General features: G+C 52.5%; 1 protein-coding gene across 8 annotated transcripts; it reads left to right on the top strand.

Annotated features, from left to right (window-relative positions):
- The first annotated feature begins 232 nt into the window (after positions 1 to 232).
- GABBR1 (gamma-aminobutyric acid type B receptor subunit 1) lies at positions 233 to 27932 on the top strand. 8 transcript variants are annotated; one of them, XM_082415310.1, is made up of 23 exons: positions 233 to 254; positions 871 to 961; positions 1647 to 1850; positions 2611 to 2796; positions 4194 to 4214; positions 5679 to 5839; positions 9215 to 9349; positions 9725 to 9895; positions 10953 to 11054; positions 11627 to 11692; positions 12136 to 12327; positions 17307 to 17549; positions 18174 to 18237; positions 19515 to 19592; positions 20948 to 21098; positions 21585 to 21717; positions 23040 to 23156; positions 23254 to 23361; positions 23783 to 23876; positions 24608 to 24735; positions 25312 to 25440; positions 25642 to 25785; positions 26474 to 27932. In XM_082415310.1, the coding sequence occupies exons 2-23, from the start codon at positions 871 to 873 to the stop codon at positions 26645 to 26647; spliced, it is 2892 nt and encodes a 963-aa protein (XP_082271436.1). In that variant the 5' UTR covers positions 233 to 254; the 3' UTR covers positions 26648 to 27932. The 8 variants fall into 8 exon arrangements, with proteins under 8 accessions (XP_082271436.1, XP_082271441.1, XP_082271438.1 ...); XM_082415309.1 differs by lacking the exon at positions 233 to 254 and adding an exon at positions 319 to 421; XM_082415315.1 differs by lacking the exons at positions 233 to 254; positions 26474 to 27932 and adding an exon at positions 263 to 421 and having other exon boundaries at positions 25577 to 25785.
- The last annotated feature ends 26 nt before the right edge of the window (positions 27933 to 27958 follow it).

The following is a 27958-nucleotide window of genomic DNA, read 5'->3' as shown; positions in this document are numbered from 1 at the left end:
TCCCCTGCCGCCCGCCCCCCGGCGCTGTGGGCGGTCCAGGGCGGGGCTGGGATCCGGGCGGCTCCCGGGGCTCGGGTTGTGGGAGGTGCCCTCTCCCCGGTCTCCCCCCGTCCTGTCTCCTCCCGCACCCTCCTTCTTCCCTCCGCCCGGGAGCTTTCCCCGGTCCCCGGCGCCGCCTCCTTCCCTCCCGGCTCCCCGCTCCCGCGGCCGCCGCCGCCCCGGGGAAGGAGAGACGGGGGTGGGGTTTGGGGGAGGTGAGAGAGGAGGGAGAGACCCTGGCCGGCGAGGAGCCCGGATTCGCGGGGAGGAGGGTCGGGAGGAGGGGGAAGGTGGAAGAGAGAGGAGGGGGGAGCGGGGAGGAGCGGCGGGGCCTGGGGCCTTGAGGCCCGGGAGAGCCGGGGAGCTGGGCCGGCGCGCCGAGGTAAGAGCCAGGGCCCGGGGGAGGCAGTGCTTGGAGAGGGGCGCGCGGGGAGGGCCGAGCCGGGGGTCGGGGGGCCGCGGGGCCGCGGGAGAAGAGGAGCGGCGGGGAAGGAACCGGGAGCGGCGAGGCGGCCGATCCGGGGAGCGTGGGGAAGCCGGGCTCCGGCGAGCCGCGGGGGCCGGGGGAGAGGAGGTGGTGAGAGGTGGAGTCCCGGGAGGGTGGGGGGGGCCGAGGGAGGCAGGAGGAGGGTGGGGACAGGCTCTCTCTCCTCCTCTCCCCCCACCCCGCGCCGGGCTCCGCCCCCGCCTCCTCCACGGGGCGCTTTTCGGGTCCCCGGGCTGAGCCGGGTCGGAGTCCGGGAGGCGACCGGAGGGAGGCCGGGCCGCCTCCCGGGTCCGGGCCAGCGCCGGCGGGGCTCGGTCCGGTCCTCACGGCCGCCTCTCACTCAGATGCTGCTGCTGCTGCTGCTGCCGCTGGCGCCACTCTTCCTCCGCCCCCCGGGCGCGGGCGGGGCGCAGACCCCCAACGCCACCTCGGAAGGTGCACCCTTCTCCGGCGACCTCGGGCACCCCTCCACTCCACTCCCCCTTTCCTCGCATCCCCTCTACTATCCCGTCGGCCCTACGTAGCATCCCGGCCTGGCAGCCCCGTCTGCTCGGCCCCACTTTACTACTCCTGACCTCTTTTCCATCACCCCGCATTATTACCCAGCACCCGTTTCTCTGGCCCCCGTTACCACTCTAGGCCCCCTTTCTGTGACCCCGCATTATTCCCTCAACCCCGCCCCTCTTTCTGGGCCCCCCCATTGCTACCTCAGTTCCGCCTTTTCCTTGGTCCCACCTTGCTGCCCAGGTGGCCTTGTAAGACCCCCCATCCCTCCTCTCATCCTAATTCAACTCAGATTCTCCTTTAGCCTTTCTTACCAAACTCACTCGCATAGCATACCCTTTCACGATTTCTTAGTTACTTTTCTCCATTACCCCAACCAGCACCCTTCCCTTCCCACTTGTGAGCTCCTTGACCCTGGCTCATTCCGCTGTGTCCTTCAGCCCAGGGTCTGTACCCCTCCCCACTCTCACCCTCTCGCACCTCATCCCATCCCCTTTGTCCTCCACCTGCCCGTTGACCACGCCCTACCCTCCCCTGCCTCCCGCTGCTGACTCTGCCTTTTCCTTTTTTCCCCACCATCCCTCTCTTTCCGCCTGCCTCTGGACTCACCCCTCAGGTTGCCAGATCATACACCCGCCCTGGGAAGGCGGCATCAGGTACAGGGGCCTGACTCGAGACCAGGTGAAGGCTATCAACTTCCTGCCCGTGGACTATGAGATTGAGTATGTGTGCCGGGGGGAGCGCGAGGTCGTGGGGCCCAAGGTCCGCAAGTGCCTGGCCAACGGCTCCTGGACAGATATGGACACACCCAGCCGCTGTGGTGAGTAGCCTCTCAAAGCCCCTCTCCTCTTCAAGCCAATTCTTTTCCTGTCTCAAACTTAGCATCATTGCTTGCAGGTCAGCACTTTAAATCCAGTGTAACTAAATTCACAAGTACATTTTTGAACGACTACTATGTAAGAGGGGCTTTGCTGTGTGCAATTGCAGACAGCAAAATTAGCAGCCTGCACATTTCATTTCATCCTCCCTTCATTAGGCCACTGCCCATTTGAGAAAATAAGTTGGTTATTCATCTTGTGCGTTAGTCTCTTTGAGGATTATTAGTGGCAGATTATGCAAAAACATTCTAAAATGATTTCATCACATTTTCGAATACTTGTCTCCAACGGAGAGACCATATACCCCCAAACTAAAACCCAGTTTAACATGAGTATAAGCCAACTATAATAAGGCAAATCTGATTGTGCATCTAAAGTTACATACATCCACACATTTCAAAGCCAAAGAACCGCCCACTGTAGCTGACTTTGAAGAGGTCCCATTTTATGTGCTTATAGCTCCATCTTGGGTTCCTAGGATGGAAATGCTTTTTCTTTTTCTTTTCTTTTTTTTTTTGGAATGTGTGGATGCTTACAGGGTTAAGGGAGGAGTGGCAGCTAGAGAAGCTAATCCTTTTAACACCTGATTTCCTGAAGAGTAGGATGCTTGTGGACCCAAACTCAAATCTGAGCCCCCTCCCTGCTCCCTAAGGGGAAGGAGTCTTCTCCAACTCGCCTGTCTCTATTTTCCTGTCTCCACAGTCCGAATCTGCTCCAAGTCTTATTTGACCCTGGAAAATGGGAAGGTTTTCCTGACGGGTGGGGACCTCCCAGCTCTGGACGGAGCCCGGGTGGATTTCCGGTGTGACTCCGACTTCCATCTGGTGGGCAGCTCCCGGAGCATCTGTAGTCAGGGCCAGTGGAGCACCCCCAAGCCCCACTGCCAGGGTGAGGGGAACAGCTGCCTGCATGCAGCAGATGAGGACGCTTGTCAGAGGATGGGAGTGGGGTGGGAAGTGGGGAAAAATAGGGTGCTCTACAAAATGGGGGGCATGCGGAGGCAGAGGTGAATGCTTAACACTTTCCTCCATCCACCTGCCTCAAACTTCCTGCTGCAGTCCCCCGTGTGCACTTTATCTATGCTGGGGGCTTCCTTCCTTTGCTTTTCTCTTTTTTAATATCTTCCCCATGCTCCTAATCCTTGGGTCTCACATTTTCTCCTTTCCTGTGAATCTCTCCCTCCATCACCCTTCTTAAGGTTTAACTACTCCAGTTTTCCCCAGCCTCAGTTCCTTTCTCGAAACTTAGAACTTTCTATGCGTAACCTTCTTCTAGAATTGATCCCTCTCCCTTCATTATATACCTGAATTATTGTAAAGACTCAGCAATAAATCATATATCATATTTAGAAAAATCGATAAGATTGAAAAGACTGTCCGGGGTGGAAAATTATCAGGGTAAAAATTTAAAAGACTTAAAAGTGGGGGCAGAATTGTCAGAGTATTAAGGACAACCCAGGGATGGGGTGGGAAGAGGACAGTCCTTTTCTATACCTCCTGGACAACCTCCATCATTCCCCAAGGGAATCTGTCTTGTGTCCACCACCCCCTTTTTTTTCCATCTAGTTCTGCAAACTTCCCCTTTTCCTGGGCACCCAGATTCTTCCTCTGCAGTCTTCTCTCCTGGGATGCAGGCGTACTTCATGCTTCCTCTACCTTTGTAGACCCTCTACCTTTCAAGATCCTTGGACCTGGCTCTCCTCACTTAATTATTCTGCTTACCATTCTGTGGTTTACCATTCCATTCTGGAAAGTGGGACTCCCAGCCAGGGGTGGATTTACTATGAAGCTAATGAACTTTAAGCTCCAGGGTTCCTCACTTACACAGGCCTCTTCTTGTGCTCGAATAACATAGAGGGTTCTAATAATGTGTTCACATGGTCATAGGTTTTTGTAAAAATTGCAAAAGTAAGATATTTTAACAGCAATAGTTTCAAATCAATTGCATTTGTAATTTTTTTCTCTTAAAGAGAGACCCCCAAATTTTATAATATTTAGGCTCCACAAAACCAGGATCTGCCCATGTTTTAGCTGTTGGCACTCCTGTCTCAAATTCTGTTGTCCTATGAGAAATAAAAGAAGAAAACCAACAAGTCCTGACCCACAGCCCCACCTTGCTCTTATCCCCAGGCACCCTCCCCTCAGAAACGCAGGCTTCTGCTCCCCGCCCCCCCCCGCCCCGGTCTTCTTCGGCATGGACAGGTGTGGGAGGGGGCTGGGGATCAGGCCTGGGAAGCTGGGCACCACTGGTAACTCCTCTCTGATCCCCGTCTTTCCTGCTGCCAGTGAATCGAACGCCACACTCAGGTGAGATCAGAAACCCTCGTCGCGTGCACTGCAATCCCCTTACCCTTCACTCTTCACCCTCCACCCCCCAGGGATTCTGCCCCTAGGCTATGAGTTCTCATCCTTCCCATTCCTCCCCCACCTTCCCCCACCCACCCCAGTACGCGGCTGGCCCTTTCTTTCCCTACCTGTTTCCAGCCTCCAGTCCCGGATTTCTGCGAGGCTGCGGTCCCTCCCATCTCCCCGCTTGGCTGCACGCCCCTCGGCTCCGCCTCCTCCCAGACTCCGCTTCTGCCAAATGGCAGAGCCCCAGCAGGGGGCGGCAGAGTGCTGGGAGACCCGGAGCTTCCACCTCGTCCTCCCCTGTGGGGTTCCTTCCGACCTTCTCTGGAACCTTTCCCTGCCTGCCCCCTTCCTAGGATTTCACCTGCTGACTCCATCAGCCTGGCCCACCCATCCCACCCATTGCCAGGCCTCACTCTCCCTCCTTCAGCTCCTCCCCACATCCTTTCCTTCCCTACGCCCTTCCCCTTCTCTTTTACCTCAGTTCCTTCTTCCACCACCCTTTCTCAGCCTCTGTCCACCGAGCCCCGTGTTCCCTTCCTCTACCCCCATCACCTCCCCCTGTACCCCAGCCCTCCCTCTTCCCCACCCAGCTCTCCCTCTCTCTCCAAAACCGTTCCCATCGCCCTCTCCCTCACCACCCTCAGTCCTTCACCCCATCTATTCACACCCGCATTAGGACGCTTAGGCGCCAGCCCCTTTTCTCTCGCGTCCCACTCTCGTCCTCCCCTCCCCCATCGCTCGCTCCTCACAGCTTCAGCCTCCCGCGGCCCCCCCCGCCCCCCCCGGCACGCCCCTTCGCCTCGTTCCTCCTCCACTCGTGTTCCCTTAGGTGGGATCCTTCCCTTCCTCGTCCATCTCTTTCACCCTAGGGGTCGCATCCTCCCTCTCCTCCCCTCCTCTCACACTGTGGTTCCCACAGCGGCGCTCGCCTGCATCCCCGCCCGCTTCCTCCCTCCCTAACTCTGCCCCCCCCACCCCGGCTGCCGCGCGCCGCCCTTGACGTCAGAGCCCCCTCCCAGCCCCGCATCTCCCTCCTCCTCCTCCTCCCCTCGGTCGGTCAGTCAGTCCGCGAGGAGAGTCCGCGGTGGCGGGAGCTAGAGCCGTGGGGGCCGTACGAAGCCAACCTCCCCTGCTTCCCCGAGGCCCTCTCCCCCTCCTCCGCACAAAACCAGGGATGGAGGCGCTTCCCCGACATCCCCTCAGCAGCCCTCCCCGGGAGAAGTGTCCCCCCTGAGCTCCTCCTCCTCCCCCAGCAGCTACCCCCGCCCCCTGCCATGGGTCCGGGGGTCCCCTCTCCCCGGCTGGGGTGGCCACTGCCGCTCCTGGTGGTGATGGCGGCGGGGGTGGCTCCGGTGTGGGCCTCCCACTCCCCTCATCTCCCGCGGCCTCACCCGCGGGTCCCCCCGCACCCCTCCTCAGAACGGCGCGCGGTGTACATCGGGGCGCTGTTTCCCATGAGCGGGGGCTGGCCGGGGGGCCAGGCCTGCCAGCCCGCGGTGGAGATGGCGCTGGAGGACGTGAATAGCCGCAGGGACATCCTGCCGGACTATGAGCTCAAGCTCATCCACCACGACAGCAAGGTAGCCCCGGACATGGGAGTGGGTGGGAGGTGAGGGCTTGGGGGGCAGGGGGCCAGCTGCATGTACCTTAGTGTGAGTCGCTTCTGGGATTGCCAGGCAGACCCCTCCCACGTGTGACTAGCAAGAGACAGGCTGGGGGTGTGCGAGCTCGGGGAGAGTCTCAAGGGCTGGAGGTTCAAGATGAGGGTCTAGGGGTTCAAGGTGGTTAATCACGCTGCAAGGCTGACCCTTCTGCTCCTGGAGACCCTTGGAAGTGTCGGGGTGGGGGGTGGTTGGAGAAACTGGGGATGGGTTTAGCTGATCCAGTTCCTCCAGGGAGTAAACTAACCCTGGGATGGGTTGGGGGATGGAAGGAATGAGGCGGGAGCTGGATCTGGGGTTTACATTTACCATGGTAACAAGGTAAATCTTGGCAGCAGGTTGGAGCTGGAAGGAATAGGGACCCAATGAGCAAAATTCGGATGGACTTGAGCGCTCTAGTTTATTTAGCACAACAAACAGCAAGGTAGCTGTGGTCCCTACCTGACTCTTTCTCATCCCTTCATCCCCAACCCTGTCGCAGATTCCTGGATTGTGAGACTACATGGCATATTGTGGTTGGGGAAGGCTAATGGTCAAGGAATGGGCAGAGGCACTAGGAAAATGATGGGATTAGAGGTCCACACAGGAGCCCCCGCGGAGCATGGGGATGGTGAAGAGTCAGGACTCAAGGAAGAGAAAGAGAACAGGAAAGAATGGCAGTGGGGAAGGGGACCAGGAGGAGGGCTGGGGACAGCGAGAGACCCTGGGGAGAGACCCTGGGGCATCGTGTGGAACTCGGCTCCTAAGTGTCTTCCCTGCAGCACTGTAGCCTCTGAGATGTGAGAAGGGAAATGGGATGTAGGGTTAGGGGGGTGGGGAAGAGGGAGAGGGGGGAAAGTAAGAAAATTTGGGGTAGTAGGGGATAGTCCTGCAAGATTCCTTTCCCACCCCTGTCCCCTACATGAATGATTGGGAGTATGGGGGAAGGATGTGGCACAAGGAGGGAAGGTGATTTGGGACCTCAAATCTATCTTCTCTCATAGGAGGCCCCAGAGACTTAAGGGGTTGGGGGAGAGTGAAAGAGTACAGAGGGGAGCACTTGGTGATCTAACACCTGGGGTGGACTGAGGATTTATATTCGTTCTTTAGAACAGCAATCTACACCTAGATACAGGTATGTGAGGAAGGAGGGGGCAGAAGCGGGGTTGAAGATAGGGTGCTTGGGGAGAAGAGCGCACAAGGACTCTTAGGGAACTTTGAATCCCTTCTGATGCTTTTACAGTGATTCTCAAACTTCAGTGTACCTAAGAATCCCCAGAGGAGTTCGTTAAAAATACAGATTCTAAATCCTTGGTCAGGGATGAGTCCCAAGGATGTGCACTTTTTCCAATCAAAATCCCATGAAGCTAACCCCAGGATGCCTATAGGAAGGGCCGCAGGGCACAGGAAAAGAATTAGTTAGGGTAGCAGAGGTAGGAAGAGAAAGAGGGTCAGATCCCATGGAGGAGTCAAGCTTAGGAGAGCAAGAGAGGTAGCTGGCTATGGGGGTGGGGGGGGAGTATGGGGAGAGGGACAGGGAGGGATATGTGCAGGCTTTAGAATAGGGGATTGAAGGGAGCTAGGGGAGCCCTGGGTGTGAGCTCAGACTCATGCACCATGACAGGTGATTCCCTGGAGGTGTTGGGGAGCAGATGAGGACCCAAGAGAAGGGGGGCTGGAAGAGAAAATAGCAGAGGCAGCGAGGGGGAGATGGAAAGGCAGACAAACTGGAAAGTGTCGTTTCCTGCCTGCAAATCCGGATCCTTGCTCCTTGCGAGAGCAGCGGAGGAAGTCTATTGGAGAGGGGGTGAGAATCACGCGGCCCAAGGGATGTGCAGTGATGAATAGGGCGTGGAAGGGGAAAGGGGTGTAAGAGAAGGTCGGGAAGGAATGAGGAAACAGAAGGAGAGACACTGGAGTAGCGTACATTGCCCTGTTTGCCTGTATCTTATGTGTTCTTATCTGTCTTCATTGTTCCTATTAACCTTCTCTTCAGACAAGAAAGAGAGGGCCACAGAGGGCACTTGGGAGAAGCTGGGGGCAGGATCTGGAGTGATAGATGCGGGAAGGTGGGACGTGAGAATGGTAAAGATACACAAAGATGCCCAAGTGGGAGGGATGCAGAACCTTCCAAACACGCAGTTGAGCAGACACTGAGCACTGCCCTTAGCAGGGGTGTGGGTGGGCGGGCAGCAGGGAGCTGGTTCTTTGGGCCAGCCTCCCCTGGCTCCCCCTTCTCCAACTTCCCACCGTGTCCCAAATGTCAGGCCTCAGTGGGAAGCGAGCAGGCACTAGGGGGCCTTCTTTATTTCCTTCTGCTTGCCCCCCCACCCCCATATCACCCTCCCCAGTCCCCTCTGTCTCCTGTCTGTCCCCTCTGCCCTGGCTCCCCACTGGCTTCCATTTCTTCCCCACTTCGTTTGGGGCTCCAGCAGCTTCTGAAATGTCATATTTCAGCAGGAGGGGAACAGGCAGTGGGAGCCCCGTGGCTGGCTCTTCCTCCCCCCACTTCCCCTCCTCCCCTCGCGCCTTCCTCTCAAGCTCTCTGCATTGTTTGCTTTCCCAGCTCCATTCTTCTCTTTCAGGCACCCCTAAAAGCATCTGGTTTCTTGAGCATCCCATTCTATTTATTCTCCCCAGCTCTTCCCTCATCCTTGTTTCTCCCCACCCCCTTTCATCCCTGAATGTCTTTTTTTCCCAATGCACCCGTCAAATGTCAGAGCCCAGCAGGAGGACATGGATCCGCTGAGCCAGGACCCCCTGGTGGTCTTGTCCCTGTTCTCTCCTGTTTATTTATCTCTAGCCCTGATAAAAGAAGAGGGAGAAAAAATAGTAGGTGGGAGAGGGAGTTTGCAGAGGTGAGGGAGGACTCTTCATAATATGGCTTTAAGGAGGCTGTCTGGGGACTTGAGGAAAAATTTATTCATATTCCTGCAGACTTTTTTCTACTCACAGATGTTTGGAGCATAGAAACCTGGGGAAAGGGGGCGGGATGATGGAGTGAAGGTGGGCTAGGGGATGTCTGAGGATGCGCTGAAATGAGGGAAGGCAGTGTTTGCATACATACTGATGGGGGGTGTGCAGGAGAGGGTGTGGGTAAGGCGCCAAGTGGAAGACAGAGAAGGGTGTTTCACAAATGAGGGGAAAGGAGACTCGGGAAGGAGAAGAAATGGTGATAATGACAAAAGGGTTTCAGCAGAGGGATGGGTAGTGGGGGAAGTAACTAGGTTGTTGGGGGAAAAGAAAAGAGTAGGTGTTGCAGGGAGGGGAGGAGCCCTGGGGGAGCTTCCCCTCATCCCCTCCCTCCTCGTTCAGTGTGACCCAGGCCAAGCCACCAAGTACCTGTACGAGCTGCTCTACAACGACCCTATCAAGATCATCCTCATGCCTGGCTGCAGCTCCGTGTCCACGCTCGTGGCTGAGGCTGCCAGGATGTGGAACCTCATCGTGGTAAGCAAGGCCCTGGGGGCCAGAAGGTGGGGCTGTCGCCTGGGCTGTACTACAGAGGGGGTGTATTGCGGACCACAGCGGACCCACTTCCGAGATACAGAGTCCTTTGCAGACCTGAGCTGGTTGGCCTCCTAGCAACACTGGCCTGCCAGGGCTGCAGCTGACCTGCTCTCCATCAGAAGGCGTGGAAGTCAGCTCAGTGAAAGGGCACCCTGATGGAGGGGGCTTTTGAGAATCACTTTTCCTTGGGCAGAGGTAGGGAGGCTGGGATAGAGTGAGAGAGAGAATCCCAGAGGCGGGGAAGGGTTGAAGGAATTCTCGGCAGCTCTTAGTGAGGCTGCCATGAACACATTATCCTGTCCCCATCTCTCGTAGCTTTCCTATGGCTCCAGTTCACCGGCCCTGTCAAACCGGCAACGCTTTCCTACATTCTTCCGAACTCATCCGTCAGCCACACTCCACAATCCTACCCGGGTGAAACTCTTCGAAAAGTGGGGCTGGAAGAAGATCGCCACCATCCAGCAGACCACTGAGGTCTTCACCTCGGTGAGGAGGCACAGGGTGAAGGGAGCCTTTGCTCAAACCCCAGCACAGGGAGATGTGACACGGGATTCATTTGCGGGGCAAAGACCTTGATTCTTTATCAAAAGAGAACACACTCCGAGTGGGTTAAGTGCATGTTCTTCCTGTAGCCAAAGGAATGAACAAGTTGAGTTTCCGGGACCCTCTCCAACTTTCTGGTTTTAGGATTTTTTTTTTTCCTGCTTTGATGCTCTGTCCCGCAGACAGAGAGATTCCAAGTGACCCAGTTCTATTAAAGTAGGTTCACTCTAAAGTTGAGGCAAGATAAGGGAGAGAATATGAGATAAGAACCTAGGGAAGTAGTAGATTCCAGAGGCATTCCAGGGGGGTGGTGGGCGTGTGTGAAGGGAAGAGAGGGAATAGAGAGGGAGGACGGAGGGAGAAGGAGAGAAGAGAGAAGAAAGAGGCAGTCAGATGCGTGCATGTACATGGTCTGGTAATTGATTCCGAGATGCGGACGTGCAAGGAGAGGTGGAGGGGAAGAGGGAGATTTGTGGAGGAAGAAAGGAAATACCTGGCTCTGTACCCAGAGAAGACAGTCTGCTCCCTCTCTGTAATTCTGTGCTTTGGGTCCTCTATTCACTCTCATGTTTGGTGGCTCTTTAATCCTCCGCCAACCTTCTCTCAGTGACTCAGGACATTCTCTGATCCTTTGTCTGTCTGCCCACTTGCCTCTTGAGGTTGACATCATCCTGCCTGTACTAGACCCTGCCTCGTCTTTTCTGGTTCCTCTCTTTTCCTTTCCCCCATTTTTGCTGTCAGGTAGGAGTGGGGTGATGGGGTGACTTCCCTGGACACAGATCCTCAGGAGGGGCTCACCAAGCACCTTCCCAGCTGGAAGCTACATCCTAAGGCTCCAGATGCTTTCCTTCGAACTCTCCCCACCGGGGACGGGGCTGTTGAAGGGAGCTTCACAACCGCTCTTCCTTTGCTCTGAGAACGCAGCCCTCGGTACCACCTCCAGTCTTTACTCCTTTGAGCACCCTGTGTCTTTTCTATTTGTTCCTCATCCCCACCCAAGACTCTGGATGACCTGGAGGAACGGGTAAAGGAGGCTGGAATCGAGATTACTTTCCGTCAGAGTTTCTTCTCAGATCCAGCTGTGCCCGTCAAAAACCTTAAGGTGGGATGGCAGGGGGTGATGGGCCCAGCCTGCAAGGGTCTGGGTGGGGAAAACAGTGGTGGGTTGGAAAGGAGAGTCAGGCAGGGACAGGTTTTGTTTTGTTTTTGTTTTTTGGTATTGAGGTATAATTGACATATGACATTGTGTAAGTTTAAGAAGTACAACGTGTTGGAACTTCCCTGGACGTTCAGGGGTTAAGACTCTGCGCTTCAAGTGCTTCCACTGCAGGGGGCATGGTTTTGATCCCTGGTGGGGGAACTAAGATCCCACATGCCTGCATGGCCAAAAAAAAAAAAAAAAGTACAATGTGTTGATTTGATACATTAATCTATTGCAATTTATTACCATTGTAGCCTTAGCTAACACCTGCATCGTGTCACATAATTTCGATTCTGTGAGGCAGTAGCGTCTCCTGGGGAAGTTTGGCTCCATCTTCTAGCTGACATTTATCTACTACCCATTGACAGAACCCTGCACTAAGCACTTTAGGGCAGGAAATCAAAGCTGTGAAAGTGCTTGGCTTAGTCCTTTCCGGCATCCCTCAGGAGCTCTGTTCTCTCTCCATTCTGTAGCGCCAAGACGCCCGGATCATCGTGGGACTTTTCTATGAGACCGAAGCCCGGAAAGTTTTTTGTGAGGTGGAGTTGGAATTTGAGGATGGAGGGGCACTGGGTGGGCTCTTTGCCTTGGGTGTCTCCTGGGCTCTCCCCTCTGCATCTCTGAACAAATGATCGGAGGTGAGGATTAATACGAAATCCCTGTCTGTTGGCTCTGACTCCACATCTTGTCTTCTCACACATGTGACACTCTCTCCAGGTCTTATTTTCCTATCGCTTTGTGTTTCTGGAAGAGCCTGTGAATCCCATCTTTCCTGTCTGGCTGGAAAAGACCACTTAAAAATAGAGGCTGGGGAGGCACTTAGAAGGAGGAGTAGTCCAGCCTTCCCTGCTACCCCCAGACTTGTAGATTTCTTGTTTCAATTCTCTGCTCTTCTCTGAATCCGAAGAGCCTGCATAGTGTCAAGTGAGATAAGACAAAGAAACAAAACAAAGACCCAGCCCTCCTCCTCCTCTGCATTCAGGTATACAAGGAGCGGCTCTTCGGGAAGAAGTACGTCTGGTTCCTCATCGGGTGGTATGCCGACAATTGGTTCAAGATCTATGACCCGTCCATCAACTGCACAGTGGACGAGATGACCGAGGCGGTGGAGGGCCACATCACCACTGAGATTGTCATGCTGAACCCTGCCAACACCCGCAGCATTTCCAACATGGTGAGTGTGTGAGGACTTGGAAGCTGGCACCTGGGCAGGTGGAGGGGACTGAAGGGGTCTCTTAGGTGAGGGGAACAGGTATGGAGTTTGGAGGTCTAGGAAGGCAAGGGACCTCTGCCCACCCTGAACTTGTTTGCATCATGTTTCCTGTGGATTCCGCCTCCGCTGTGACTTCCTTGGGCAGGGAAGAGAGAGATATGAGAGTGGTGTGTTCAGTGGGCCCCTGATGAGTTGCAGAGCTGTTACCATGGAAATAAGGAGCAGTTGGCAAGAAGTCAAATGAGGGAGAGGCGTTAATGATAATATAGATGCTGTATCTGCAAGCACACCTTTACAGGAGCGCTGTTCCTGGACCAAAATTCGTTTTATTTTCTTGGTGACTTCAGAGCACTTTAGAGTTGCTTAATATTCACTCCTGACTGATACTCAATTAACTTGGCTCCTGATGCTTTTTTAATGATTCTCTTTTAGAATTTTAGATGTAGAAGGGATTTTGAAATCTGTTAGCCCCAGATAGCTGGTTAGTGACAGACCTGGAGCACACTCTCTGATGTGGGAATCAGCCTACAGGTGAGGGGCACAAGTGAGTAGGGCGTGGTGTGGCGGGGAGACCCCTTTCTTGCTCTGCACTGCATCTTGAAGAGTACGAGAATCTTGGGTGAGCTTGATAGGGCAACCTATGTGTCTGCTGATTATTCCAAGTGTAGCCCCTGGTCTGGAATACCTGCTTTGGAGAGCATGCTAGGGGCGAGTGAATGACTGTAAAGCCACCCTAATATCTTATTTTTTAAAAGTTGTAGTAATAATCACTTTTATGTAGTAAACCAGGAGCTTAGATACATGATTTCAGTGATCCTCATTGCAATACTCTGATGTAGACTTTTCATTTCCATTTTGTAGACCAGGAAATTGAGACTCAGAGAGGTTAAGTGATTTATTGCAGGTCACCAGCTACTGAGTGGTGAAGCTGGAATTGAATTCTAGTTGAATCTGACTCCAAACCCTCTGCTCTATCACCTCCCATGGAAAACCCTGAAGTCTCACTAACAAGCTTGTACTTTTATCAGCTAACACTGTTTAGCAGATGACAGTTTTTGAGCAAGGGAGAAATAAAATTCAGAAAGTTTATTCTGCAGTGGATTGTGATGGAAAGGTCAGTTGCCACAGGTACTCTGATCATGGATACTGTCCTGGGACATTTCCAAGGGATCTTGGTTGAAAAATACGATGGAAAAGTTCTGCAAGATCACTTCCCTGTAGAGCATCTGAGAAGTGAGTTGTCCTTGAGAACCTGTGGAGGTAGAGGAGCTGGTAATCAAATCCAGAAAGGCTTGTTGGTACCCTGAGCCCAGGACCTGCCAATAGTGGCTTCTGCCCCATAGCAGGGAACTAGAGGAGCCCCTGGTAGGACACAAGGGTTTGGTTGGGGGTATAGGGCGACTTCTGGGCTTTTGAACAGGATGAGTTGGAGGGTCTCTTTCTGGCTCTTCATCTCTAGAGAAAGATGGTGTCTGCCTTTGAGGTCTAGAGCTATTGCTAGGCCTGCTCAGTAACCTAAAATGCCAGGTGAAGAGGCCAAGATTTTTTAGAGGGTAGATGCCATCTTAACAATTGACTAGAGAAGAGGTTGTAGATGAATCAAATAGGACCAAGAGAAGTGGACCAAGAAGCAAGGGTCGAGTCTACGGCCCAGAGCCAAGGAGATTTAGAAAAGAAGCAGAGTTGCCTTCACTCTGTAAGGATGGCCTTATGTTTAGATCAGTAGTTCTCAAACTTTAGCCTCTGTCAGAACCACAACTGGGCTCTTCCCTTGGAAGTTCTGATTCAGTGGGTCTGGGGTGGGGACTGGGACTTCACATTTCAATGGGCTCCCTGGGGATGTAGATGCTACTGGTCTGGGGGACACACTTTGGGGACTCTTAGGGTGGTGGTGTTCAATCAGAGGTTGCAATGTTTAGGGACAATTTTGGTTGTCACAACTGGTATCTAATGAATAGGCCAGGAATGCTTCTAATCAACCTACAATGCATAGGATCGTCCCTACAACAAGATTATCCTGCTCAAAATGCCACTAGTGCAGAGATTCAGAAACTCTGGTTTAGAGAAAGAGTTTTTAGGAGCCAGATATGGGAGAGTGGATCAGAGTGGTTTTGGAGAAAAGTAGCTCTGGGTTGGAGCTGTACTAGAGATCAGGTACAAGGCAGCACACCTGGTGGTAAGATTGTCAGTAGATTCTGATTGGGATAGAAGTCCCGTCAGACCTGGGTATGATAGAAAATAAAACTCTACCTCAGGATACACATTTTAGATCGCCGTTGGGCACCTATTCTCATACAGAGAGACAGCCAGACAGGGCTGTTAAAAATTTAGGATCGTAAATTTGTACTTGGTCATTTCACTAATTTCTATGGGTTGCGGAATTTGTGTCGTTCAGTTTTCCTTAAGCCGCCTTGTAAGATTAACATTTGAAAATTTACAACCATCTTTGCTGACCCAAAGGGGAGAGATTTTTTGGTAATTTTAGTCATGGGTGGGGACAGTGGTGCCCCCAGTGGCCAAGTGTGTTAGCGGTGGTGACCTGGAGCCAGCAGAGAGTATGAGGATCTGGGCAGGGGACGGCGACATGCAGAGCAGATGATTCTCTTCCCATCTGGGTGATTTTCGGATGCAGTGTTTACTTTGAACCGAAGGTCGGATGGACTTGGAGGCTGAAGGATTACTCAGAAAGTCTCAGGCTAGCTGCTGTCTGTCAGTGGGTGCTCTCGGAGAGAGACGTTTCAGCTTACAGAGACAGTGTAGGGTAGTTGGAAGAGTATGGACTTGGAATGGGTTTGAATCCCAGCTCTTCCACGTACTAGCAGTATAACTTCAGGCAAGTGAAACTGTTCTGTGCCTTAGTCTCCTTATCTCTTTCTAAAATGGGCACATAATAGTATTTACCTCATTGGATTATTTGAGAATTTAGTAAGTTGATATATGTAAGGACAATATAAATGTTAGCTATTATTATGATTAACATTATTCTGTATAAGGAGTGGTGATATTAATGAAACATTTCAACAAAAGAATTAAGAGGACTTGGAGATTTCAAAGAGTCTAAGGTGATTCTAAGGTTTCAATCTTATATACTGGGGAGTGTTGGAAAATAGAGCTTATTCTTAGATACTTTTAATTTCAGGTTATTGATTATATAGTTACAAATGCCTTAGAGACAGTTGGAGATTCAGGACTTGAAATATTGAGCTGGAATTATAGGTTTCAATATTAGTAACAAAGATGGAGTTGAAAGAGAAAATGTAACTTACTTTATACCCAGCATTTTATACATGTTGTTATTTCATCCTTATAATAACTCTTCAAGGTAGTTAATATTATTCCCATTTTAAAGCTGAATAACTACATAGTGAGGTTTAATAACTTGTTTCAGATTATATAGCAAGTAGGTGGATTAGTTAGAATTAGAAGCCATCCTTCCATTTATCCATCCAATGGACATTTTTCTTAAAGACAATTTTTTGGAAGCAGATTAAGTTTACAGCACAATTGAGAGGAAGGTACAGAGATTTCCTGTATGCTCCCTGCTTCACTCGTCGATAGCTTCCCCCTTTATCAGCTTTCCCCAACAGAGTGGTTATAGCTGATGAACCTACGGTGATATATCATTGACACTCAAAGTCCATTGCTTACATGAGGGCTCACTTGGTGTTGTACATTGGGTGGGTTTGGATAAATTATATAATGACATGTATCCACCAAACAGAGCATTTTCACTGCCCTAATCTATAGACACTTATTATTTGTCCAGAATGGGCTGGGTATAGTGCTGGATGCTGAGGTTTAAGAGCAGAATGGAACCTAGTCCTGTCCTCAAGGGGAGTAGAGCCCAGGCCTGCCTGTCTTCAAAGCCCAGGCTGCTTCTACTGCACCACACTGCCCGTCCTTTGCATTTCCCACTCCCCCGTGTCTCCAGAAAGTTGAATAGAAGGAAAAGTGGGCAGGGCACCAGGAACAAAGATTTATATTTATTCTTCATTCATCTATTCATTCCTTCATTAGAGTATGTTTGTATATTAATAAATTCCAAATCTAAACAGAGTTGTGTAGTGCCCCTGTGTATTACCTGTGCCATGCCAAGAGGTGGCCACTGAACCTTTCCTCGTACAGTTTCTGGGAGATAAAGAAGGGCAGAAGTGATTTTCCCCATTATATGGAAGACATTTCCAAAAACTGAGGCAATTTACTTACAGTCATTTAGCTAAACAATGTTACTGCCAGGTATAGAAATTCAGGTCTCTTGATCCATTTCATGACAGAGTTAAAGGAGCTATTATTCTTTTTAGCTTTCTTGGAAAAAAAAAGACGGAGGGTTGGGAAGGGTGTGGATAGGGATTGAATAATTGACTTCAAATGTGTGAAGGGTGTTTCTGCAGTCCCAAGTCTTCTGAAAACCCTCCAAGAGACAGTGAACTGAAAGCACATGAGGCTGGCAGGAAGTTAGCATGCTAAAGAAAAATCTTCCTGGTTGACAGAGTGAGGAAGGCTGTGGTGTCACCTTTTCCGGGCTCTTTCAGAATTGGAGGAGTTGTTAGTTCCTGCGTCAGCTCTATTGGGAAAGTCTGAAGGCTGACAGAACACCAATGCTGCCACTCTTCACTGGCGCAGCCAGGTCTTTGCTTTGCCCTCTCTCTGCTTTCTATCCTTTGCTGTTCATTATGCAGAGCATCTATTTATTAAACTTCTCTGTTTGCAGTTCTGAGCTAGCAGCTGTGCACACTAAGGCCATCGGACCCAGCTAACTCCTGCTCTAGTCTAGTAGCTTCTGATCTAAGACAGACACGTGGGTATAGTTAAAGATGTCCAATGTACATACTCTCAATCTGACAACATGAACGGAAACCATCCTTTCAAGTCAAAGTGCCGGAGCAGAATCAGAAGCCCACCCCCACTCCAATCCTTTCCTCCTGTTCTTCCCTCCCCAGACGTCCCAGGAGTTTGTGGAGAAACTGACCAAACGACTAAAAAGACACCCTGAGGAGACGGGAGGTTTCCAGGAGGCACCACTGGCCTATGATGCCATCTGGGCCTTGGCATTGGCCCTGAACAAGACGTCTGGAGGGGGTGGCCGTTCGGGGGTGCGCCTGGAAGACTTCAACTACAACAACCAGACCATAACAGACCAAATCTACCGGGCAATGAACTCCTCGTCCTTCGAGGGTGTTTCCGTGAGTTACAGCAACCCCTCACTTGCCTCTGTCCTCCCATCCAGAGAGACCCCTCCCAGCTCCTTCTCCTGGAGACATGCATTCTGTCTTTCTCAGTTACCTCTCTGCAATAATCGGTCTCAGACCAGGGAAGTAGGAGCCCCCAAACCAGAAAACCCCACAGAAGGCTAGAAGGGAAATGGTATATTCCGTTTCTTTCAACCTCTCCCCTCACTTCTCTTCAGTCCCGATATTTATGAGTCAGATGAAAATTATAGGATTTTAAAAGAGGAAACAGCCTGAAAGATCATCTACTTATTCCTTTTAAAGTGGGGGAAAACAGCGTCCAGAGGGATTTGGTGGCTTTCTCGGGTCACACAGCCAGAAGCCAGGTCCCCTGGTGCTCTACCTGGGGATTTTTCCCATTCAAATCTCCTGGGTGAAGCTTCTTTTCAAAAGAATAATGTTTCTAAAATCTAGGGTATAGGCATCTGGGGTATGTCCTATATGCAGGCAAATGCCATAAATAGAATTCATTCAGAAGCTCGATTACATCAAAAACATAAGGATTCAAAGAGTTCCTGATGTTCTTTTTTGCTCTTGCTTTTATCTCTTTGCCTTCCTCCACATGTTTCTCCCCCTCAGGGCCATGTGGTGTTTGATGCCAGTGGCTCTCGGATGGCGTGGACGCTCATCGAGCAGCTGCAGGGTGAGCACAGGGGCGTGAGGGAACGCGAGGTCGGGGGCCAGGCTGGGGCTGGGCTAGGACACCGCCTGGGAGGAGAACACCAGGAGGAGACATCAAAAGATTGCCTTGGTGCCTCCCTACCTCCTGCCCGCTCTCCTAATTGTTTTCATCAAGCTTTTAAATAATAATAATAGTAATAGTAATAATAATAATGATGATAATAAAAAGCTTAGCTATGGGTGGGTTTCTCTAAGTTGCAGTGGTTGTGCATGCAGATTGAAAACAGCCACTCTCCTTCCCCAGTGGCCCCCGTTTTGATTTGAAAGATTTCCCTTCAGTGGCTTGAGTTGAGGGGTTCGTGAATTGTTAGTGGCGCACTCATGGACTTAAGAAAAGCCGAATCTGGGAAACCTGCTATTTTTAAAGGGAATCCATTGCATTCCCTTGATTTGTAAACAATTATTTCTAATTTTTCTGTAGTACGTATAGTTTGGCTTTTCTAGATGGTATTTTCTTATACCTTAGCACACTTCACGTACTTGCAAAACTTCTGAATTAGTTTTTCAACTCCACCCCCCTCTCAGCCTCTTAGAGCAGGGCCAAAAGAACCATTTCTTGGCCTCCTGTGAAAAGTTTCTTTCTTTCCTTCTCCCCACCTCCCACACCCTCTCAGATCTTCTTTGTAACCAGGACAAGAGGGGATAGACTTCAGTCATGGTCAAAGGGGTGTGAATTGGCTTTAGAAGGGAGAGTTATGGTAACTGGGGCAGCTCTAGAAATCTTAGGAGTGACTGAATTTCACTTCGTGGCTTTTTAAGAGGCAGATGCAACTTGTCTAAGGAATTAGAAGCCAAGTCAACGGAAGAGAAATTTCTAAAATTAAAATGAAAGCCTCTGGGAAAATAGATCCTGTGATTCTGTCTATCATGAGAGGGAGAATAAGCAGAAACACGTTGAAAGGTTTAGAAGCCAGAATCACAGTGAGAGACATCTTGCTGAGGTGTGAGCCTGTGGAATGGGCGGCAGACAAACTGTACAGCCTTCTTCACTGAAGGGCTTTAAGCATATAAGATATTCTTCTTTGTTTGCGTTGCCTTGGAATCCACCCTATAGTGCTTTTAAGTCAGATTGCTGATTCAAGTGACCCCCAGGTCCTCCCAAGTATCCTTCAGGGGCTCAGGTGAAGGGAAAATCAGATACGACCATGGAGAACTACTTTAGGGATGCGGGAGGTTGAGAATGCCTGGGATCGGCTCTTCACCTACCTGTGGTCACTCCCTCTGTGATCGTCCATCCAGGTGGCAGCTACAAGAAGATTGGCTATTATGACAGCACCAAGGATGACCTTTCCTGGTCCAAAACGGATAAGTGGATTGGTAAGTGGATCCTGTTTATATTTTCCTTCAACCCCTCTGAACAATTCAGAAAAATGGTGTTTGAATGAGGGTGGGGTGGTAGGTGCCATTAGGTTGAAATGTGCCGGGAGATGGGCCAGGGCCTGGGGTTCAGAGAAAGGGAATGAAACCACCAAGACGTGGGTAGGGGAGACTGGTGTATTTGGAGAGGGAATAGGCGGTTGGTAGCAGTGCACTCTTAAAAACAGTACATTGCTGGGATGACTGGGGATTAGAGGCAGGGGGTGGGAAATGGCAACTCCATTTGGGTTTCCCAGATGTTCTGGTGACTTGAGGTATCTAAACCAGCTACTTTAATTCTAGAGTTGCCTCTTCAGCTTTGATAGGAAAATGGTTTCTTGAACTGTAGGAGAGGCTGCAAAACCTCATTGAATTGTCTTCTGCTAAAATGTGCTTTTTAAAGAGAAAAAGGAAGCAATTATATTCTTTGTGTGCTTGGTGAGCTAAATGATAGGAAATGGGAAAGATACTCGAGGTGGGCGAAAGGAGGGCTCTATTGATCAAACAAAGGTTTGGCATCTTAAGGAGGGAGGGGAGACACAGCGTGGAAGACAGCTGCCATCTGCCCTGCCCAGCTGAAATCTAGTAGTTCTCAGTACTGGTGGAGTTTGGAAATTTTTTTTATAATTTGAATTTAGGACAGTGTTCTGTATTGCTATAAATGCTTCATGGCCTAAATTATGCATTTTTAAAAAAAGCTAAGCAAATTGAAATTAGTCTTTTTTTTTTCCTTTCTGTGAACTCTTTGACAAGTTTGAGCTTCCCTTTAATAATAACTGAAAAACACCTTTGGGAATATCACCCTGCCAGCAGTAAAATCACGGATCAGTTTTTTTTTTTTTTTAATTCCCCCTGAGGTTAGGAGGCCAGACTCAGTACGTTGAGGGCCTTTAGCTTCATGATTCTATGATTGTCTTTTGCAGCTTTTGATTTGAGTTGTAAGAGACCTCATAAAATTTATTTCTCAGTATCCCCTTCTTTCCCCTCCGTTTTCCTTTGCCGCAAGAAGGACGGAAAAACATAAAGAACAAACAGTAACGAAAAAAAAAAGACTCTACAACTTCGGTGATACAGCTCAGCTTCTAGCCCCATCTTCTAGTCTCATTTCTGATTGTTTCCTAAGAGCCCCGGCATCAAAGAGCATTTGACCTGCAGCGGCCCCTATTCAGGGCAGTTAGGGCCTCCTGTCCTCAGAGCTAAGACCTGGGTGCCCATCAGCAGCTCTGTCCTTCTTCCCTTTCTCCCATCCCACCTTCATCCCTTTGTCCTCCCTCCTTTCTCGTCCCCCTCCCCTCCCCCTCCCTTGTGCCATGCAGGAGGGTCCCCCCCAGCTGACCAGACCTTGGTCATCAAGACGTTCCGCTTCCTGTCACAGAAACTCTTTATCTCCGTATCCGTTCTCTCCAGCCTGGGCATTGTTCTAGCTGTTGTCTGTCTGTCCTTTAACATCTATAACTCCCATGTCCGGTAAGTTTCTCTTCTGACATTTCCCTGTCCTTTCTGCTTCTCCAAGATAACAGTCATTTGCTTGAAGGGAGTGAGAAGGAAACTGTGTGGCTTCTGAGGCAGTGCATCCTTGAGGCTTCCACTCTGAATTATTGCTTTCCCAGTGACCAATGGGAACAAAAAAGGAGAAACCAGCTATAACTCCCATCCTTGCTCCAAAGCAACTAATGGAAAAAAAAAAAAAGCCTTTGGGACCGGGTAGCACAGTGTGCGGCTCTAATAGACTGTGTATGGCGGGGTCCCGTGCAGGAAGCCCTCTGCAGCCCCGCCATGACCCAGCTGGCTTTGTCTCTTGAGGCTCCGCTGCCTGCTCCAAGCCTGCCTTCCTTTGCCCCGGCCCTGAGGTTAGGGTCAGGCCCTCGTAGGGCGTTTGGGGAGCTGAGCCTCCCTGGAGAGGAGGGGTAATTCTGCTCTTCTCCCTCTCCCACCCTTCTGCCTCTGCCCTAGTTATATCCAGAACTCACAGCCCAACCTGAATAATCTGACTGCTGTGGGCTGCTCTCTGGCGTTAGCTGCCGTCTTCCCCCTCGGGCTGGATGGTTACCACATCGGGAGAAGCCAGTTCCCCTTCGTCTGCCAGGTGAGGAGGGGGTGGCAGGTCCCTTGCAGAGCATGGCTCTCCCGGCCCCTCAGGAGCACCTTCTGTGATGCGCCGTCCCCTGCCTGTCCTTCTCCTTGTCTTTCCCTGACCCTTGTCCCAGTTCCTTCTCCTGACATCGCCCCTCTGGTCTCTGTCTGGCTCCATGCCTTCTTTCTGTGCCTCCAGAAGTTTTCATTCTGTAGCTCACTTGTCAGTTCCAAGGTTGCCATGGCATGTCTTGCAGAGAGGAGGGGGAAGGTATCGAAGGCGAAGGAAGGGGGTCTGCGCAGAGAACCCTTGGACAATGGTGGCCTGTCCGTGGCATGGGGGTTGAGAACAAGAACTGGGGACTTCCCGTGGGAGCCTTAGTTGTGGTTTGGAAGGACGCAGGCGGGGCTCTGAACCAACAGCAAGGAGAGCTGGGGGAAGGGACCGCTCTCACACAGGGAGGAGGCCTTGTGGGACTCCTGGTATGTGGAAGGTTCTGGGGCTGCTTCAGCAGCAATATTTGTTTGGTTCTCTCTTATGCTGGTGGGAAACACCCACCCTTTTCCCTGCCCCTCCTTACTCCTTCTCTCTCCTCTGCCCTGTGCCTGTCCTGATCGTGCATCCATGCACATGGCATTTGCGCACACATACACTTACAATTCCTCAGAGGCTCTCTGTCCCCAGTGAGACCTAATGCAGTGGGAGAGCAGACAATTAGCTGCAGTGACATATGAGAGGTATCTGCTGTGGGAGCAAAGAGAAAGCAGCTCACTGTCCGAGTAGCTGGGCGGACCTCACAAAAAGCGGCATTTGAATAGTGAAGGATGCAGGGGATTTTGTCAGCTGGAGAAATAAAGGATGGTTACTCCAGGAGCAGCGGGAGCATCCTGTGGGTAACAAAGACACAAAAGAGAGTAGCTCAAGGGTGAGGGCGAGCAAATGAGCAGTTCAGCAGGGCTGGAGCATGGGGCAGGTGAGGGCCTGGGGGGAGATGAGCCTGGGAATTTGGGTGGGACCGTGTTGTGAAAGGTCTCTTGCCACATCTGGAGGTGTTCAGGCTGCAACCTGTAGGCACTGGAGAACAGTCAGAAGTGACTAAAACCCAGAGTTTTTTAGCACGATCACCCAGGAGGCAAAGTAGCAAAGGTGGATGGGAGGAATTTGTGCAAGGTAGGGAGACTCGACGCCACCCCGCTGCTCCCCTCCCCCCCGGCCCCCCTACTGGCTGCGTCCTGCCTGCCTTGTCATCTGTCCCCTCCTACAGCCTGCCCCATCCTGGCACAGTCCCACCTGTTGCCCCGCCCTGTTCTTTCCTGCCCTCTCTCCTTTCCTAGGCCCGCCTCTGGCTCCTGGGTCTGGGCTTTAGCCTGGGCTATGGCTCCATGTTCACCAAGATCTGGTGGGTCCACACGGTCTTCACAAAGAAGGAGGAGAAGAAGGAGTGGAGGAAGGTGAGCTGCTTCCGATGCCTCGGTCCCTAGCGCCTTGGCTCTCGGGGTTTGGAGGACCCCCCACCCCAACACGCCTGTACTCCGTGTGTTCACCCAGACCCTGGAGCCCTGGAAGCTGTATGCCACGGTGGGCCTGCTGGTGGGCATGGACGTCCTCACCCTCGCCATCTGGCAGATCGTGGACCCTTTGCACCGGACCATTGAGGTACCGCTTGGGAGAAGGCGCTGTGGTCAGGAGGCCGAGGGGGGCTCACTGGTGGAAGGGCCTCCGGGGCTGCCTGTGGTCTTGAGGAGAAGAGCCGCTCGTGGGAGGTGTTTTCCAGCCCAGTGCATCTCAGCAGCTCTACCTCCTTCCTGGAGGGAGCCCCACCAGAGGCTCTGGATTCATCTGAAGTAAGGAAGTGGTGGGGAGCTGGCAGGACGTGCAGACTTCAGATATCATGGAAAGCGAGGGAACAAGCACTTTTAAGGTGTTTAGGCAAATGCTCCCGGACCTAGAGTGGGATCTGGCATCAGAATTGAGGATCTCATCAGAAAGAGGGGGCAGAGTTGGGAGTCAGGGATTGAGCAGAGGTGGGAAGGGGAGGATGGCAACCATCTCTCCTGTGGCCCTGTCTCTCCCTTAGACTTTTGCCAAGGAGGAACCGAAGGAAGATATTGACGTGTCTATTTTGCCCCAGCTGGAGCACTGCAGCTCCAAGAAGATGAATACGTGGCTTGGTGTGTGGGATGTGGGGGGAAGACGCCACTAAGGCAGGGGGTGGGGCGGGGCAGGGACAGTAGCTTTGGAGGGAGACGTGTCTTTGGAAAAAGAGGCAGAGAGCTCACGTCCACCCGGAACGCATGTCCTCCTGTTTGTCATTGCACTCATCTTTTCTGAGAATGGGGAGAGTTGGTCTTTCGCGTGAGGAGCTTAGGTCTAATGCAGGGATGAGGCAGAGCTTGCATTCATCAGAGGGATCAGTGATGATGCCTCACCCTCATCTCCAGACCTGACACCGTCTCCGTCTGGTCAGCTCCCTGGAGTAAGACCGGGGCTGTGAGGGGTTAGGCCCCCTTTGGCCTTTTTAACATCGCTGTGGCCTATGAGCACAAATGGCAAACCTACGCTCAGCGTGGAAAGCCGTCTTCCCACCTGGAGAATAAGGGAGTGAGACACTGTGCGGGGCCCAGGCCTTTGCTGGCTGACAGCTGCTCATGACCATCATCGTCCTGTGCGACTCGGCTCCTAGTCCCAAGAGGAAGCAGTGAGGTTGGGGCGAGTTGGGTGGACAGTGGGGGCAGCAGACGGGGAGGGGTGTGCTAGGTCAGAACGGGTGGATTGGAGAGGAGCCCCCCTTTTCCTAGTGGGGTGATCAGAGGAGCAGCCGCAGGTGAAGACCACAGAGAGGAGGGGAGTGGGTGCGGCCTGAAGGTCTTGTCGCCCGCGTGACCCTTTCCTGCCATCCTAGGCATTTTCTATGGCTACAAGGGGCTCCTGCTGCTGCTGGGTATCTTTCTTGCTTATGAGACCAAGAGCGTGTCCACCGAGAAGATCAACGACCACCGGGCTGTGGGCATGGCCATCTACAATGTGGCGGTGAGCTCCCCAGACCCCTGGCATCGACCCTGGGGACGGACTATAGCAACCCAGGTGGAGTGGCCTGGGATGAATCAAGTGCCAGATGTGGGGTCAGTTGGGTGGAAGTCTTCAAACGTTTTTTAATGTCTCGGATTTGTTAAGCACTTTACAGTCTATAAAGCACACGTTAATCTTCATACGGCCACCCAGTGAAGTGGATATTAGCATCCCCACTAGATAGATGAGGAAGCAGAAACAGGTGAAGTTACTTGTCTGTGGTTCACAGGCTGGAATCTGAATCGAGATTTCCTGCCAGGGATGCCCAGGGACTGGCTCTCGGGGACTCTGATGTGTGTATAGAGGTCCTGGGAGCTCCTGCCTTGAGGGAGGGGTTGACCTAGAGCTGGAGCTGGGTTGGAACAGTTTGTTTGGCATTCTTCTCAACCTAGAGTTGAGGATGATCCTGACTTTGGGTCCTTTTCAAATGGAAAGTTGCCCAGGAAACTTTCCCCATAGACTCTCTCCCAGGGGAAGAAGACCTCGGCTCTCGTCTGAGCCGGCAGATCTGTGACCCCAAACATGTTCTGCCCTCAGGTCCTGTGCCTCATCACGGCTCCGGTCACCATGATCCTGTCCAGCCAGCAGGATGCGGCCTTCGCCTTTGCCTCTCTCGCCATAGTTTTCTCCTCCTATATCACCCTGGTTGTGCTCTTCGTGCCCAAGGTGCGGTTCTGGGTGTCCTCCCACCCTCTCCAGCCCGTGTCCCCTCCACGCCTTCGTCGCATGTCCCCTCCTCCCACTTCATCCCTTGTTTCGGGCCCAGCTTGTCCCTCTTGTTTTCGTTCTTTTCAACTGCAAGCCACCGTCAGCTAAGCACTGACACAGTCCCTGCTCGGCCATCCATGCCCCTAACCCCCACCCCAGATGCGCAGGCTGATCACCCGAGGGGAGTGGCAGTCAGAGGCGCAGGACACCATGAAGACGGGGTCCTCGACCAACAACAACGAGGAGGAGAAGTCCCGGCTGTTGGAGAAGGAGAACCGTGAACTGGAGAAGATCATTGCTGAGGTATGCGGTGAAGGGAGGGCTGGTGGCGGGTCGGGGAGGCCCACGTCTCAGGTCCGGCTTCTGGAGGCAGAGAGCCTGAGATCAGCCTTCGGGAGCCTGTGGTTTACCAAGGGAGGGTCTCAGGAGACAAGCGGCCAGGGAGTGAGCAGAGGAGGACAGGGAAGGGGGAAAGGGTGGAGCCGGCCTCAGGTAAAATCGCAGGTGGAGGCGGCTCTGGAACACGAGCTGCACGGTTGGCTTGACCTGCGGAGGAGCCGAAGGGGTGGCCCTGGGTTGGGGGTGGCTGGCTGCGGGGCCTGAGGGTACCCTCCAGTGAGAGGGGTCTGGGCAGGTCCCCAGGGTGTCCACTGCGCCCCTGGCTGTAGCTAGGGGCCGGCACAGTGTCAGGCTGGGGGGTTGCTCAAGCTAGGATGATACTAATCTGTGCGTGAGTTACTGGAAGCTGTGTGCACGGACCTGTGTCCCCTCCCCCCAGCCCCTTTGTCTCCCTGATCTCTTTCCTTCACCTGGTGCCCCGCTGTGTTCTTTCGGCTCTCCCTGTTCTTCCCCCCCTCCCCAGTGCCTCATATTACTTTCTTCTTCCAGTCTACCCCTGCATCTCCCACACGTTGTCCTCTGCCTCTCTTTCCCTCCCCCAGCCCTTCCTGACTTCCTGTCTCCCACTCGCCCAATTGTTTTCTTCCTCCAGAAAGAGGAGCGCGTCTCTGAACTGCGCCATCAGCTCCAGTCCCGGCAGCAGCTCCGCTCCCGGCGTCACCCTCCGACGCCCCCAGACCCCTCGGGGGCCCTGCCCAGGGGGCCCCCTGAACCCCCCGACCGGCTTAGCTGTGATGGGAGTCGAGTCCACTTGCTTTACAAGTGAGGGCGGTGTAAGCGGGGACAGGCCAGTAGGTGGAGGGAGAGGGGGAAGGGGAGGGGGGTTGGGAGGAAGCAGGGGATACCAACCCCAGGTGGGAAGAACACTACTCCATCCCATCTCTTGTAAATACCTGCCCCTCTGCAAGTCCCGGGGTTTTCTGGGTCTCCAGTACTCCCGGAGCCAGGCCCTGTTCTCTCTCATTCGTTCGTATAATTTGCTATCTCTACTTCATAATCTAGTTTGTACCTGGCTTGAAGCTTCTCACTCACTGGCTCCTCAGCAGCCTCACTACATACACCCTTTTCTTTTCCTCTGTCTCGTTGCCACGGCAACCCCACAGCTCCCTTGCCTTTGTGCTCTGCTCCCATCCAGCAGGGGTCTCCCCAAAGTGCTCCCTCTACCCTAACAGGGCCTGGCCATTTCTCTCACCATCCTAATCTCCTTCCAACCCACTTGCCCCTCCACACATCCACAAGTTTTGTTCCTCTCGAATTTTGCTTCTCCAGGGCACTCCACTCATTCTTCTTGCCAAGGCTCACATGCTCCTCTCTGCCAGACACACACGTACCCTCCCCTCCCCTGCTCGTTCCCACTGCACAGGCTCCTGTGTGCACATGCGTTTCACATGCGCTTTCTCCACCCTTCCTGTGGCCGCATATGCTCCATTGTATTCCCTTCCCTCACGGCTGTGTGTGCCCCTCTCATGGTCATGGGTGTGTCCTTGTGAGGGCGTGTGTGGGTGGGCATGTGCCATTTGTCTAGCATGTCTTCCCTATGTGCACACATGCAAGCTTATCCGTGCACTTTCCCTGTGTGCCCTCGTGGTGCCTTGCGTACCCTCTTCTTTCTGCACCTTAAAATCATTCTGTTCTTCTAACAGAGTCATATGCACCCACCCTGCACACTGCTACGCACTTTTCCCCAGTTCACGTTTGGCGTGGCTGTCCACATCCTCTCTGTGTCACACCTGGTTTCTGCTCACACTCTCCAGCCTCTCCTTTGCGCTCATGGACCACCCTCGGTCCACACTCACAATCATCCTCTCCCAAGAGTGTTCCCTTTGGTTTTGTGTTTTTCTGGGGGAAAGAAAGGAGAAGAAATGGGGGCAGGTTTGGGGAGCTGCTTCCAGTGGATATTCGGTGAGAATCCTGACCAAAGGAAGGCACTCCTGACTGTTGAGATGGAAGATGGTCCTATGGGGCGGAAAGTGGCGTCCCTTTTGCACTGTGGTGTCTCTTGGGGAAGGAGCTCCCCAAATCTCAATAAACCAGTGAACGGAGTGACTCAGCACCTTGTTCTTTACTGTGAACAGAG

The sequence above is a fragment of the Balaenoptera physalus genome (assembly GCF_965194825.1).
Source record: "Balaenoptera physalus genome assembly, chromosome: 11".
Taxonomy (NCBI): Eukaryota; Metazoa; Chordata; class Mammalia; order Artiodactyla; family Balaenopteridae; genus Balaenoptera; species Balaenoptera physalus.
The sequence above is the reverse complement of the archived record's forward strand: the minus strand, read 5'-3'. Positions and strand labels throughout refer to the sequence as shown.